The sequence below is a fragment of the Lycorma delicatula genome, chromosome 1, assembly GCF_047948215.1.
Source record: "Lycorma delicatula isolate Av1 chromosome 1, ASM4794821v1, whole genome shotgun sequence".
Taxonomy (NCBI): domain Eukaryota; kingdom Metazoa; phylum Arthropoda; class Insecta; order Hemiptera; family Fulgoridae; genus Lycorma; species Lycorma delicatula.
In genome coordinates, this window is record NC_134455.1 from 147,471,393 (window position 1) to 147,488,179 (window position 16,787).

Genomic DNA, 16,787 nt, shown 5'->3' on the forward strand with positions numbered 1-16,787 from the left:
TACTGCATGAAAAACACACTGTAATTATCTAAAAAAAATAATCCAAACCTACACAATATCACAATATTAAAATAAATACTGCATGAAAAACACACTGTAATTATCTAAAAAAATAATCCTAACCTACACAATATCACAATATTAAAATAAAATCACTCATCAGTCTTTTAAAGTAACAAATATTATAATCTTGCATTTATTTTTATTCACTCAAAATTAAAAGATTTTTAGAGTGAAAGATTTTGAAACAAGATGCTGCTCAAAGCCTTACATCACACTGTGCACTGAAATCTTGAACCCCAGCATATTTTTTTTTTGACAGAAAACAACACATCTTGATACATCCTTTTTTCCAATTGTTGGAACATATTTGGGAAAGTGAAGTTCTTTCAATCTAAGAGGATAAGCATCATGTGATGGTCTCCTTCAACTGCAAACAGTTATATCTGTCTCCACATTTCCTATGCAAAACATGAGAACTGAATATGCACATGTTTAGTATGTGCCTAAATTCTTTTTTACACCAGATCTTCTGGTGTTTGCGTTCTAGGGGGTATGCGCTTAGCATTTAATCAACTCTGTCAACCACACTCATGTGTGTATTATAATCATTTATAACTGCAGGAATCATTATATTTTTTCCCTTTCTTACTACTTCCATAGGTTCAAGTTTATGTGTGGTAGATAAACACAAAACATCTCGTTTGTCACACCATTTCAACATAATTTACCCCATTTTTTCATTTAGAGCAATCATTTCATTTTTTGTTTCTGCTTTATGAACTCTTTAGGGACTCTTTCTATTCTTTCTTGTTCTTCCTACAGATCAGTATTCTGATCTTTCAAAACATAAGCTAATTCAGGGCTACAATAATAATTATCTGAAGGGATAAAGTAATCCTTACCTAAGAGATTATTCATTAGAGTAAGTACAACATTAATTGTATGTCCATAATTTTAATTTTGTATTACTTCTGTTCCCAACATAAACTAGAATTTTATAAATATATCCTGTCTTGGATTAGCATAAAATGTAAACTGTACTTTCAAATCTGGCCCTTTTTATATAAATAAACTGAACAAAACTCCTCAATCTACCTTTCTTCCACAGTAACAGGCTTTTATCAATAGTAATGTAATCTGGGGTATACACAGTACAAAATTTATTGTTCACATAATGTAAAATAGGTTTTATTTTATGCAGTTATTTATGGGTATATTTTCATTATCAGTAAAATGGAAAAATCTTGATAACTTTAGGCAATTATGGGGCATGTGGGGAAGTGGAAAAAATAGGTTTACTTGTAACAACTCTTAATTTCAGGTTTCCAAATCATCCCATGCATACATAAACAGCAATCAAAAGAAACATTTCATCTTTATCAATAGGTTTACAACTATGAAACCTTGAAAACTGCTTTATTGGATAGAAAGTTTTCAGCATACACATTAGTGTGATGAACAATTTCATCAGTTATAAATAATTTAAAAGTACTTAGTATCATTGTTTGGATTTTCAGTTGCAACATTCATATCTGTATGTCTACTGAAATTACTGGATTTACAATTGATGTTCAACTCGGAGTAACTTACCCACTCAATATTGCTAGCATTAGGTACACATTCATCACATTACTGGGGTCTTCAACCTCCTCCTCAGATAAAAGTAAATGAAAATCATCAAAAGTATCACTATCACTGTTCTCACTCTCAAGACTGTAAATCCTCAAACATTACATCGTTCTCACCTGCTGCAGACGTCATTGTAAAAAATTTTATAAATGAAACGCATATATACACTAATCCCATCTTCACACGAAAAAATCTTTCATTCAAGTACAATCGAATTCAGAGTAAATAATGTCACTAGAAAATTATTGGTAAGTATTTAGAAATTCATAATTCACTATTAGTAATTAATAATTATAGTGCTATTTTGACAGATGAAAATTTTAGGTTGCCTAAAAAAAAATTTTAAATAAAAATTTTACTAAAATCAGATTCGTAAAATATAATTGAAAGTCATCATATACCAATAATAAGATAATTTTTATATACTAATAAAAATATTCAAAAATAATCACTGGACTGAAAACCAACATTACAGTAAAACTCTTCACATGCTACACCATACAAATGTAAACAAAATTATTTGTATCCTCATTGCTATGAAGTGAATAAAATACTAAACCTATGTCGTAATATTATGACAAAAATCAGGAAGGGGTTTAATACAAAGATATTCACATATTTGATTCATAGAATGTAATTATGGACATCGGGTATAATGTCTTACAGCAAGTGTTGGAAATGTCTACTATTTTCCTGAAGGCAGGTCTGAACCTTTCACACCATGTTTTTTGATGTCCTTCATAGGATATCAGGGTTAATGGGATTTATCTCTGCAGTAATGGCTAGCTCCAGGTCTTGTCTAAGTGGGTTTGTTTGATATACATGTCCTTTCAAAAAAACCCAGGGAAAGAAGTCTAGTGATGATAAGTCAGGGGAACGAAGGGGCCACAGACCTTTTGATCAAACATTTCTTCTAAAAATTCAATGGTGCTTTTGGATGTATGGCATGTTGCTCAGTCTTGTTACAAGTAACAATGGTGTTCATCAGGCTGGGGAAGAGCTATTACAATTTGCATAATTATATCCTTTTTTTACAACCTGATTGATAAACCAGGGCTTTTGTGCACTCCCGTACGATATTCCTGTCTACAATGATAATTTACTCAAATCTTTACTTGGAACTCTTCAAGTAATGCATGTACTTCCCCTTCTGTCAATACTGAAGCACACCTATTCGTCTTGTTAGCAACACTACCTGTCTCTTGAAAGCAGTTGATGATTTGCATTACTGTTGAGTTGTTTGGCACAGGTGCAGCTGGAAATCTGACTGACAAAACATTTTTCTTTAATGTAGTCAAGTGACTTGCTTCTGAATAAACACCCACTGTGCTACTGAAAATTGCATGATTATTCACAAGGAACACATCACACTTTCATTCACAAGGAACACATCACACTTTCTGTAATCACAAAGAACATGTGCTGCTCTGTACACACAAAAACTATTATTGCACACTGATGCCACCTTTTTTTTCTTTTCTTTTCCTGTTTACCCTCCAGGAATTACCGTTCAGATATTACTTCAGATGATGATGTATGAGTGTAGTCTTGTACAGTCTCAGTTCGACCGAACTGAGACTGTACAACCACATATCACAGGAATGGTCATTCCTGTGATATGTGGTTAATTGAAACCCAACCACCATAATATTTGAATATAGTATTCAAATCTGACACTAATGCCACCTACAAGCAGGTTAGCTACTATGTAGCCAACACCTAAAAAAACATCAATTAACTTTAAAAAATTGCTAAAATGTGGTTACTCAATGTCAGTGTGCTTAAGAAAAATTTTCTATGATAAAATGAGCACTGCACTGTATTTTCAAAGGACTTTTACCCATTTTTTTCAACTAGTAAAACTATCATCCTGAAAAGATTGCTAAGAAATTTGATATTTACAGTTAGAATAAATTAAGATTGGTTCAATATAATAAATCAAATATAAGTATTGTCCAGCTAATAAACTGACTGCATTACTGCAAAGTTATTACAAATAACTGAAACACGTCAGAACTTACAGTGGTTAAAATATAAATTAATTTCTCATAATTAGTTAATAATAATAGATATGAAAATATAACCAGCTGTTATAAACCCTATACTTTATATGAACTCAAAAATAATAATAGCAAAGGCAATAATAATATCATTTACTCTGATAAATTCCCTGTATAAAACAAGAATGGGAAATTTATATAATAATGGGATGATATAAAAAGACCTGGAAAACTTATCAAAAGAGAATTTTTTTATTGATCTCTTTTTAAGTAATTTATTAATAGATTCTAACAATTTAACAATTATTTTATCATAAGAACTAATACTAAAAAAAATTATGACTTTAGTTAGTAAAAGATCACAGTTTATCTATTAAAATAATTTTTTTTTTGTTTGTGAATATCTAATTAACGCAAATTTTTAGTTATAAACATTCACTCACATGACATGTTTCATAAATATTTTTAAAAGAGAATGTTATAAGTAATTTTTTATATGAAATAGACTATAAAGATATTTACAACTAAATATACAGAAATGTGATATAACTATACTTCCAGATTACATTTTAATTTTCAGTCTTGTATTGTTTTTAAATTGTAGTAATTCACCAAAATGGGCACCTGAAAAAAAGTAGACTGTTACAGAAAAATGATAATATTAATAATACTAGTTATTCATTAATATAAATTATATAAAAATAAACTTCTCATTAAATAGTTTTTCAGCTTTACGATAAAATCCATACCCTGTAAACATGTCCTAGCTAATAGTATCTTTTACTTTAGGGGAGGCAAGAAATAAGATGATACTCGAAATCTGACACAGCTTCAATAATGTATTATTTTCTTTACATGCTAGTTTTATAATAAGACTTAAGTAATAAGAGACAATTAGGTTTTTCTTTATTACACCATTTTATTTTGGAGGAGGTAAAGGATTTTTAATTAACAAGATTTTATTTTTCACAACATGAGAACCACTTCAGGAGTAAAAGCATAACACTTTATCAATGTATAAAGCACTTTAGATATAATGTAAACTTAATCAATCTGATAAATTCAGGTAAAGTGTTTTATAAGTAGAAAACGTAAGATAAGAGAGCATACATATGGGCAAATGTTATTGTTTCCAAAAGTAATATGTAAAGATTTTTTAGGTATTGTAATTTCTGTAATGTAAATGGAAAGTTCAAAGCACTTAATGGTTTCCCAACTGAACAATTACTTTCTCACTGTGTAATTTGTATCTCTGAAAAATTTAGATTATTGGAGTTAGTATGGAAAACTTAAACAAAATCTATTGTCCAAAATAGTGCTATTACCTGTGGATGTGCATGTTCTCCACCATTCTCCACCAGTCTTAATGTAGTATTAACTACTGAAAACAATCTAAAGATAGATCTTTGTTTTAACCATCTAAGATGGATGTTGGTGTAGTTCTGCAGAGATTCAAATTAACTCCTCCATGATAAACATTATAATTTCAGAATGTTTGTCAGAAAAACTGCTTTTTCATTAACGTAAATTTTGAGATATTCAGAGAAGTTGGACTACAGTTGAAGAATAATAATTAAAATTAAGTTTTATAATTTACTGGCTCGGCTCAGCAAAATTAACTTTTTCCATCAACCTTTTTAACTATAAAAAAAATGTTTTATCCACAGTGTTTAGAATTTTATCATCATTATCTATATTACTCAAGGAACACGTGGAAAAAGAATACTCAAACAACAAATTAATTTTTTTACTGGGTTGAGATGGGTCCCTTAGTTATATCAAGAGTATATGCAGTCACTAGAAAAGCTGTTCAATTGACTATGTGTCTTCAGTGAGTACATTGCTTTAGAGCAAGTGATTTAGCAAAACAGGGAATTGTAAGTGTATAGTTCCACCCCTAAGAGATGTCTTCAATAATTTGCTGCTTCTGGTTTTATTGGTTAGTTATGTTAAAGTTGTGGCATCATTGTATAATAACTTTTTCAGATGACACGATGTTATGGTTAAGTATGATGATGCTGTAAGTGAATTATTGTAAAGGCCTTCACTTTACAAAAGGTTGGTGCCACGAAAATAATGGTTTTCTTAAATGTGTTTAGGCCTTTTGACTAAAATTTTGTAAAATGTGTGGGATATTTATAGTAATTAAAGAAATAAACAATTTTTCTAGAATGTCAGTAATATAATTTTGCCTGGGAATGTAATACCTACTTAAGAAATGCTTAATTATGTACATTTTGTGCACTGTAATTATTCTGAATAACTTGCTAAACTTATCTGTTAAAATATTAAAAAAAACTTTTTTCTAGCATGCCAACAAGAAGGTTCCTGACTTTTAAAATCAATTATAACCTATACCATGTTGTGATTGATTGTATTAATGATATTATTCACATTGTACCTACCACAATACCACATACACAATGTACAATCACGCATTCACATACTCACACAATAAGTATAAACCTCTGAAACATACAGCATACAATTTTTTTAACTTCTGATAAAAAAAGGAAGATAAATTTAACAATAAAAAAATGATTCTTACCAGCCAATATAGCACTGGCAGAGATTTTCATTTGCAGTAGCCTGCTGAATAAGCAATTCCACCTGCCTCTGGACAGTCAATGTCTCCTCATGAGCAAAATCACGACCAGTTAACTTTTCTCTAACTCTTGTTACAATAGCCAATGCTTTCTTATTCAATGCCTCTGGTTGACTTCCATCACCTGTCATTTCATTAAAATACATTATATTTAAAAACAAGAATTGAAGAAAACAAGACCCATACTTCTAATTAGGGTCTGCAGAGAATTCAAAATATAATTTTGTGGCTTTTCATAATTTCCCTGATGGTACTGTGTAGAGAATGGATTCTCTTTTTTGACTTATTTCCAATAAAATTATTATTGTTACTCTTTTGGTTTGTAGTTTTTTCAATTTACAATATTTTGTAAATTATTTATAAAATTTAGTAATTATTTATGTTCTAATATTAATTATTCATGTATAATTATAACGTAATATAATGGTGACATAATTTCATATGACTAATGATTGATGCTGTTTGTTTTTTTTTCTGAGAAACAGAAACTAAAACTTCACATTTTCTCATGATTTTTCAATATTCTTATTATACCTAATTATTATCTTTATATCAAGTATGGAACATTAACATAAAACAAATTATTAATAAGTCACTATGACCTAATAATTGTTACTCATATTATGATTAACAATGACCTAATAATTTATTAGGTTATTGTAATTTATTTATTATTGTTGCCAAATTTATTTATTATAAATAATAATCATAATAATATAGGTCAGCATTTGTGACCTACATTTAATTATTATTGCAATGGCTTTACAGAACTCTATAAATTCACCTCATTCTTCACATATTCATCTAAAGTATATATGCATACAGTAGTGGTTTTAGTACTAAGTTTTATGTACTAAGTGCTGTTAGAACCATGAGTGAATGTGCCAAAAAGATTCTTGATATGGCTTTAAGAATGCAGCAGGATTCGGATAGCGATATGTCTTTCAATTTGGATTCTGATACATCAGAAGAAGAAGATGATTATATAACCGATCCAAGTTCATCAGATGACACTGATGTCATCAGATGACATTGATGTCACCAGAAGAATTAATGCTGATAACTCATGCAAGTTTTTGAATCCAGGTCTATCATCCTGTAGTGTAAATAGTAATTGGTATTATAATAATAATGATAATAAATAATAATAATAAGAACAACAAAAATAATAATATTAATGATAGTAATGCTGATGCTGATGATGATGATGATGACAATAACAGCTGACAAAGTTGGAAAGATGTAACTACTACAGTCCTTTCATTCTCATTATCTTGCAGTAAAGAATCAGTTTTATCTGCTACTGTTAATGGTACTGAACCAATTCAATATTTTAACTTATTTATTTCTGATGATATCTGGATTTGCTTAGTAAACAAAACTAATAAATATGCTAATGCACATAAAGAACAAGAAAATAATAAACTAGACTAGAATAAATAAATGGGTTGACACTAACAAAACTGAATTAGAAAAAGATTTTTGCTATAGTAATAATAATAGGAATAAATTTACTACCTAAATTACAGTTGTATTGGTCAAGAAAAATCAGTATACCACAAATTTAATGTCACAAGACAGATTTTTAATTCTCTTGCGCTGAATCCATTTTTGTGATAAAATCTTGGCAATAAAAATACGAATGATAAATTGTACAAAAGTCATCCTCTGTTTGAAAAATTATTATATAATTTTCAGTTATATCTTACTTCAGGGGAGAACATTGTAATCAATGAATTGATGGTTCCATGGCTTGGACGACAATAATATAAACAATAAAAGGCGCAAATTTGGCTTGAAAATTTATGCATTATCATAAATACTCTGCACTATTCAGGGTTATATTCATAATTTTAAAATAAATGGGGAGTCTCATGCACTCTCTGTTATTAAGTACCTCATGGAAAAACTATGTGGAACAAGAAGAACCTTATACCTTGACAATTATCATACAAGTCCAGATTTTGCTTATTATCTACTTTCTAGAAACACAAAAATTTGAACATTACGCAAAAATCAAAAAAATTGTTTTTAAAAAACTAAAAAAAGGCGAAATAGTTGGTAGGATGAAAAATAATAAAATGAATGGATAAGCACCAGGTACTAATGATAACTACAAAAGATTGTCATGATTTGACATTGCAAATAACTGGGAGAAACAGACAAGGAGTACTCACCAAATGGCAATGTGTCATTAAATATAAAGCAGCGAAAAAAGAAGTGGATTTCAGCAACCAATTAAGCTTATAACCAAATACTTATAACAGAATGTTATACGTAAACTTTATTAAGTTAAAAACCTGACATCAATGGGCAACATTATTGTAAAATAATGTTGCCCATTGCCCAATCTACCTATCCTTATTACACAACTGCATGAAAAGGAGCGTAATGTTTTTAGGGTGTATGTATGTATGTTTGTTCCACTGTAGCAACTCAATAGCTGAACTGATTTAGATGTATGACCCCACGTTGGAATCCTTACGTTACAGGGAGTGTCATAGCCTTTATAAATATATATATATATATATATATGTTTAATTGTAACTAAAGGTTACAAAAAATCATATATAAGATTCTAAATGGATAATCAAAAGTATTTTCAGTATTGATTTATTTGTGTCGAAAATAGTTGTTTTAAGATCTGCTATGATATTGAATATATGAATTACGGTAGTAAAATGTATTAATTTACTTTATAATTATTATTACTGTTATTTTAATTTACTTTATAATTATTATTACTGTTAATAAACATTTAAGAAAAAAATCTTATGATTTTTTTTGATAGGCAGTATGATTGATCATGTAAGCATGTCCTTTCTTCTTGCTCTTATTTGTTGGTGTTGCTTCCTCTTACTTGCTGTTTATAAACATTTACAGAAAAAAAGTCAAATGATTTTTTGATGGGCAGTATTTTGATCATGTAAACATGTTCTTTATTGCTAAATATTAACTAACAATACCCTTCTTTTATTGATAAAATTAATAAATAATAAGTAAATAAAAATATAAATATAAAATATAATTAAAAATAATTTACGCTTAGAAATTAAAAAAAATAATCTGTAAATTTATTGACAACAGAGTGTTTCTAGTGGCAGGGAGCCATGTGCAGCCGACCCAGCACACCAACATTGCTCCACTATGTGCCACAATTTTATTGCAAAATATTAACTAACAATCCCTTTCTTTTATTGATAGAATTAAATAAATAAAATTAATAATTTACACAACTGCCCAAAAAGGAGTGTAATGTTTATAGGGTGTATGTATGTGTGTTTGTTCCACCGTAGTAGCTCAACGGCTGAACCAACTTAGATAAATGACCCATAATGGAATTCTTACGTTTCCAGAAATGTAATAGGTTATATAAATATGTATACATATTTTTAAAAATATATATAATAGTGGAGATTTGCTGGTGGCAGCATAAACTTTAATGAATTGGATTAATGAACTGTGAACTGTGAGCTTCTGTCACTATGTTAGATGGATTTGAATTGAATGATCCAAATGAATAAAATTACAAAAATATTAGAATTAGATTTACATTAAATAAAATAAAATGATATTAAATAAATTAAAAAAACTTCTGTTTAATAATAATAGACTTTCCACGGGGGGCTGCGTGTAAGGCTAGAGCAGTGAGGTGATGTGAGTACATCATGCAAAGCTAGACCAATCATCACCATTAACTAGTAACAAATGGGTTATTCCTGAGGCGCTGTTTTGGGAGGTGCAGTGGGGTCCTCTTATAATATCTCTGCAAACAATCGTCTGATTTTCAAAATTCCAACAGGGTATTCGCTTGTTAATACAAAATCAATTTGGAACCAAACCAGAACAAAAGAGTAACGTTTGTCAACAATGGTTATTTTTTTTGGCAATTGTGTTTTTTTAATCTTTAGTATTTGTTTACGTTTACTATTTCTTTGGATATTTCCATTCAGTAATTTATTTCTCCAAAGTTTTACTACTATCATTATAATATCTGAATAGAAATTACTTACAAATATTCTCAACACTGCTAGGAACAGTTGGTTTCTTCCCAAGAGTAGCACTAAGGCTATTTGAAACACTATCCAATATATCACCACCTTGTTCTTGAGACGATGATGATGGGACGTTTGAATCCGCTTGTGACTTAGTTCGTTTGGTCTTAACAGTGGGCCCTGGATCCATAAGTCTCCAATTAAGCAAAGGATCATAAACAAATGCTTCTAAAACAGCCATTAAACTGTCCTTATTACGATGTAATACCCACATTACACTTTCACAAGTCCTTCTGTATGTTCCCTCAATGCCTGTCACCTATAAAAACAAACAGCATATCTTTATGCATAGGTACTAATAAAATGCAATGCTCTTCTAAATATAGAATAAAATCATACCAACTCCAAGTTTTAAATACAATTTAACTATCCCGGATTTAAATCTCGGTCAGGCATGGCATTTTTATATGCTACAAATTTCTATTGGGCTAACAACCATAGCAGTTTATGCCCATAACAAAAACAAAAGTTTAATTTTATATTTTTAATAAAATAAAATTAAATCAATTAGCATTACTATTCACTCTTAATAAGATTGTTACACATCTGAGTAACTTTACAAGTAAAACTATGTACACACAAAATAAAACTATTTACAAAGTGTGTATATATATATATATACTCAAATCTACCAATAGTAAAACATTGCCAGCTCTGCTAGTATACAAATAAAATGAGTTTCAAAACTTAAAAAATGAACTAATAAACTAAAAAGCAGGTACTACAAAGCATATCTAGAAATACCATTTTTTTATTAAAAATACACATAACTTTCAATAAAATAATTTTATTTCATGTAAGAGTATATCTTAACTATTTTTCTACATAATTTCTAGCATTACTAAGGCAATTTTCATACTTTTTAATTGGTTTTTTATTCCTTTCTCAAAGAATGATGCCACCAGTGAAGATAACAGCTGTTGAATAGCTTTTTTCATGTTCGCATTGTCATCATAGCGCTGACTAGTAAGGAATTGTTTAAGATGAAGAAACAATTGGTAGTTACTTGGCACCAAGTCAGGACTTTTAGATGGATGCTATATAATTCATCTAGCCAAATTGTTCAATCACATTTGAGTTTCACTGGCAATATGCAGACGAGCATTGTCGTAAAACAACAAAACCCCATGACTGATGAGCATGCCTTTCCTCTTGTTCTGGATTCCATGGCTCAGTTTTTTGAAAGTATGAGAATAAAGTGAAGCATTTATAGAACCACCTCTTGGGAAGACATAACAAATACAACCTATTTCTTATTCCAAAAGATAGTGCAAATGAGATTTTTCATGTTGAAATGGTGATTTTGAACTTCTACTTTTCCGATGATGTTTTGAGTCACCATTCCATAGACTGCTGTTTGAATTCTGTGGGGATGTGACCGACCCAAATCTCATCACCAGTCACTATCTCGATCAAAAAGTTGATACCTTTATTTTCATATTGACTCTGCTCAAAAGACTGAACAATGTCTAATCATTTGGTTTTGTGAACCTCCTTCAACAAAAGCAAATTTCAAAGACTAAAGTGATGCTATGCGGTCATAAAAGATAAAAAAAAAAAAATAAATAATAAATTGACCAGAAAAAAAAATTTATTTATCTGTTTATTTATGCATAATTCATTATGCTTCATTCATGTCAACATCAAAATTATCTATCAGAAAGGATAGGAAGTCAGGACTGATGCACTACTTAACTTAACCTTGTTCAGGAAGGTAATGGAGGAGACAATAAACCAGACAACTGAATTACATGCAATCATTTTTGAATATTTTATATAGTGACACTAAGCTATTCATATTAAAAAGCTTATACACCTTTAATGATGCAAGTTATTGAAACTGAGTAACTTATACTGGTGTTTCAATCGCTTGAAAGATGATTAGGATTCTAGTTAGCTATTCTAGATAGATAATCAAGTAAACTGTAATTGTAATTATAACAAATTTTTTTTACTCATGACAACAGAAAGCAATCCTACATAGAGCAAATAAAAATGATGATACATGGAAAAATTATAGAAGTAATATTTTTAGTGTTACTAGCCATAATCAATCAAATCATATTTTACTCAACTTATAAATAATTATTTACAAATTCACACATTATAAATTACATAAGAAAATAAATAGTCTACTCAAATGGAACTGAATGAAATTGTAGAATAAATGATGATCAGCAGTATTGTTATGGATAAAGTTAACAATTAAATAATCAAAATTAATTTCTAATAGCTTACCTCCATTGCATTAATAAGCATTCGAGTTAAACGAAATGGTATTTTTTCAGGGAATTTTTCACGAGTCATAGCTACTTCAAAACAATCACCAAAATCAATATGCAGAATTTTTCCACTAAGCCGATCCAACATTAAGTTAGAAGGATGCCTAGAATAAGAAATGCATAATCAGAATATAAAAAAAAATGAAAATACATAATATTAAGGGTATCTTTCTTTCAACAGGTAAACCGAGAAAAATGAAATTTAACAAATTTCGTTAACAAATTTCATGACTTTTTAGTATGAAACTTCCCATGGGGTGCAAACTAGAAATTTGAAATGGAAAAGATAGGGTAATGACACATTGTTTTAGAAGGGGCATTATAAAACAAAATATTTAAGGTAAAAAAGCCTAAGTTATCACAACCCTAACCAAAATGGTGATAAGTTTTTACAAACTAATTTCAAAAGTGATCTACTTACACTTACTTCTTGTAATTACAGCTGCACAAAATTTTTATTTCTGAACATGATTTGTATGAATCTAAAAAACCAGAATCTGTTAAATTTACTTGCTGTATTTACAAAAAATATGTTAGCATTTTTATAAAAGACTGCACAATATTCACTTTTAAAATGTAAGAGGCAATATGAGTAGATATCCTAACCTCCTAGGGAAAAGACACATCCTTAGGAGAGGGCATATGGGCAAGTAAAATTGCCACATAACCTTCTCCATACTTAGCCATAATGGGATTTACTGCAGGTCATCTTACTGACCCTAAGACATTGATTACCAATTGCAGTCATCAACTAGGTCTCTGTCAGGATGCTACCAATATAAATGCCTTGATAGACATTTCGAACAGTGATTTATTCACATCTTTTGCCATCATTTAGGCTTCTTCAGACATCTTCACTTTTCTGTCCTACTTTGTAGCTCTCACAACTGATTCTATGGAAGTGCAAATCCTGTGCTTCAATCTAAATTACAAAGAAAACTGTTTTATATTTTTACTAATTCATAATCAGACTGCTACAAGGGTTTATTTAGTTCTTGAGTCTTAATCAGACAAAACAAAAAGATCTCAATATCATACCACATAAGTACTCTTAAACAAAGCAGCGATGAAATTGAGACAAAAGTTCCTTAAGGTTTGCTGAATTTATTTAATTACAAAACACACTTAACTAAACTGAGAATTCCTTTCCACAAATGTCCTATTATTTTAAGAAAATTCTTTACCGAATTTAAATTTTAAATAAACTTAACCTCCAGTTTGGGCCGTTTTCAAAAGTAAAATTATGATTTCACCCTTCCACAGACAGCTTCATTTCACTGCAAAATATTTTACAGGTAACTTCACTAACACACATCAGGGGTCAATGCCAAAATGTCTATCTTTCACCAACTGGGTCAAAATTTTGCCTGAATGGGTTCCTTGCTACCAGGCTGCTATTCTAACAGAGCATCAAACCGCCTCAGCAGCTCTCCACAAGGCCAAAAACTTAAGGATGCCAGCAACTAATTATCATTCACTTTGAGTCTTCCAACTGAATCACAGATCAAGAATTTACTCTCTCAAATTTCCTAACAATCGTCCCAGATATGAAGTCAAATGTTCATACACTTGACTTCATACCTGGGACGAACATACCAGAACATGGCACAGTGTCATCAACTCTACAATTCAGGCAGAGGCCAGAATCATTTAACCAAATGTAACAAATCTGTCTCTAATTGCACCATCTCTAAGCAAAAATTGAGTATTATAACAATAGGGAGAAACTCACCTAGCAATTTGTAAACCTACAATGTCTGGGTAAACACCATGACTGCAATGATCATCAGAAGACTCATTCCAACTCACTAAGATACAAATTCTTGCTCTTTAATTTCTAGTTTGTATCTAGGAGTTATTTGCTATTGTCTACCAATACTGTACTCAAAGGCACGGATATCAATTGGTTTAACTACCAGCAATAACAGAGATTGCCCTCTCTCAAGACAGACCTACAACCGTCAACATCCAAAATGAAAGAAGATCCTGGCTTGTAACAAGAATCCCTATAACATTTACACAGCATATGATGAGCCCAGACAAGCACAATCTACAGCATATAGCCTCACAAATATATTTGTAAAGAACACGCATAATTTTAAAATTCAACCCCCAAACAGGGTAATAAATAACCCTACAGATGTCAATGAAAGTATCACACATATTTACTGAAAGTGCTAATTTGAACTGAAAATTCCCATTGAGATTTTACACCCAGATACTTTTCAAGAGATATATTTAATGAATAGGCCTGCCACCAATACTCCAATATATCATGTAATGGCTGGCCAGCCTTTGAGAAACTTCATCTTTTAGAACTAAAAACACCCTCAGCTGAAGACTCCACCACTGCCTGGGCCATCCTGAACTTAGTCTTATTCCCTGAATTTCTCCCAACCAACAAAAGTCCTTCAGCTGCATAAGTAGCAATTCAATAACAACTGCATAACCTCAATCGCATCAGAGATTTAATTCTACAATCCAGAAAAGAGGAACTAATACACTGCACTGCAGAAAACCTTCAGACAGATTCTTTCCTACTTCAGTTTTGTTGACTCATAGAATGACAACTCTGTTTCTGTTCTGTGAATTTTGATCTAATTCTGCATGCAACATGTCTCTGTAAATGGAATAAGGCAGAGGACTACCACAAATGTTGAAAGAGAACAACCTGCTTCCATCAAACATTTGGCAAATGTAGCCAATTCACTAACTGTATTGAAAATCTCTAGGTCATGTTGTGTGATGAAACCTTTGATCAAGTCACACTATCATGGCAATGGTGGACATTGCCAGCTTTGGCCTACAAAACAGGTGTTTTCCTGACTGCTGGAAGGCAGCCAGGACGGTCTTTCTCCCCAAGGCAGGAGCAGCCAATGAAACAGGAGGGTACAGACCAATTACGCTAATTAACAATATGGGGAAGGTCGTAGAAAGACTTATTGAAACCAGGCTTAGGAAAGAAATTGAGGAGAGGCAATGCTTACACCCAGAACAGTACGGGTTTAGGAGAGGATGCTCTACTATAAGTGCTATTGAAAGAGTTAAAAACTGGGCTTTAACAACTAGAAGTGGATCCTGGAGAGTCAGGAAAATTCCCCTCATGATTATGCTTGACATCAAAAACACTTTCGGCACAGTACCGTGGATAGCTAGGATAGCTATAATAGAGGCCCTACAAAATATGCATATAAGTGACTATCTGATTAATCATTACCTCCACCTTAGGTTTATCGAAGTTAAAACGCTTGGTAAAGCTATATATCTATATATAAAGCTATATATATATATATATATATATATTTGGAGGCGTTCCTCAGGGATCCGTGCTTGGACCTACCCTGTGGAACGTCTTCTATGATGGGATTTTTAGATTAAATTACCCGGAAGGGGTATCAGTGGTCGGCTATGCAGACGACATAGCGGTTCTAGTGGAAGATAGAAATGTAGATATCGTAGAGGACAAAGCCAATCGAGCGCTATGTCTAATTGACGAGTGGCTGGAAAGAAATCAGTTGCAGATTTCCCTTAGGAAATCTTGCTGCATGGTTCTTGCTGGTAGAAGACCCATCAGAAACATAAATATAAACATCAGAGGAGAAAGAGTCAACTAAGCAAAATATCTTGGTGTTCTGCTAGACAAAAGCTTAAAATTTAGTAAACATGTCGATATGATTTGCAACAGGGTTACCCCCACCATTACGGCCTTGAGGGGGCTTTTTCAAAATCATGACACAACTAAGATGGAAATCAGGAAGCTGATAAAGGTGGCCACCACATCGGCGTTATTGTATGCGGCCCCGGTATGGGGAAATGCAATAAATACACAGAGAAATAAAACTAAACTAAAAAGTATTCATAGACACGCTCTGCTTAGGGTGGCTCCAGGCTACAGAACAGTGTCGTATGATGCGTTGTGTATAATAACAGAAGTTCCCCATATAGACTTGCAAATTAGAGAGAGGACATTAAGAGCCACGGGACTTCCCAGAGGCGAGACCATAGAGCTAATACAGCAAGAGTGGCACAGTGCGTGGGCACACTCAAGAGTTAGGGATTGGACGAGAAGGCTAATCCCCAACATAAATACATGGGTTGGTAAGAGACTGGGTGACGTGAACTTCTATAGCACGCAACTATTGACAGGCCATGGTTGTTTTGGTCAATATTTATTCAGAATTGGGAAGAGGGCCATCCCATTATGCGTTTATTG

General features: G+C 31.5%; 1 protein-coding gene across 4 annotated transcripts in view; it reads right to left on the reverse strand.

Annotated features, from left to right (window-relative positions):
- Positions 1 to 3,861: 3,861 nt before the first annotated feature.
- The window catches only part of mTor (serine/threonine-protein kinase Tor), a 216,081-nt gene continuing 203,155 nt past the window's right edge, over positions 3,862 to 16,787 (reverse strand). For all 4 annotated transcript variants that reach the window (XM_075364225.1, XM_075364232.1, XM_075364239.1 and 1 more), the window contains exons 39-42: positions 12,531 to 12,678; positions 10,251 to 10,551; positions 6,181 to 6,361; positions 3,862 to 4,256 (exon numbers count right to left, since the gene is read on the reverse strand). In XM_075364225.1, the coding sequence (XP_075220340.1) occupies positions 4,241 to 4,256; positions 6,181 to 6,361; positions 10,251 to 10,551; positions 12,531 to 12,678 (646 nt within the window). In that variant the 3' untranslated portion in view covers positions 3,862 to 4,240. The remainder of the gene's footprint in view (positions 4,257 to 6,180; positions 6,362 to 10,250; positions 10,552 to 12,530; positions 12,679 to 16,787) is intronic.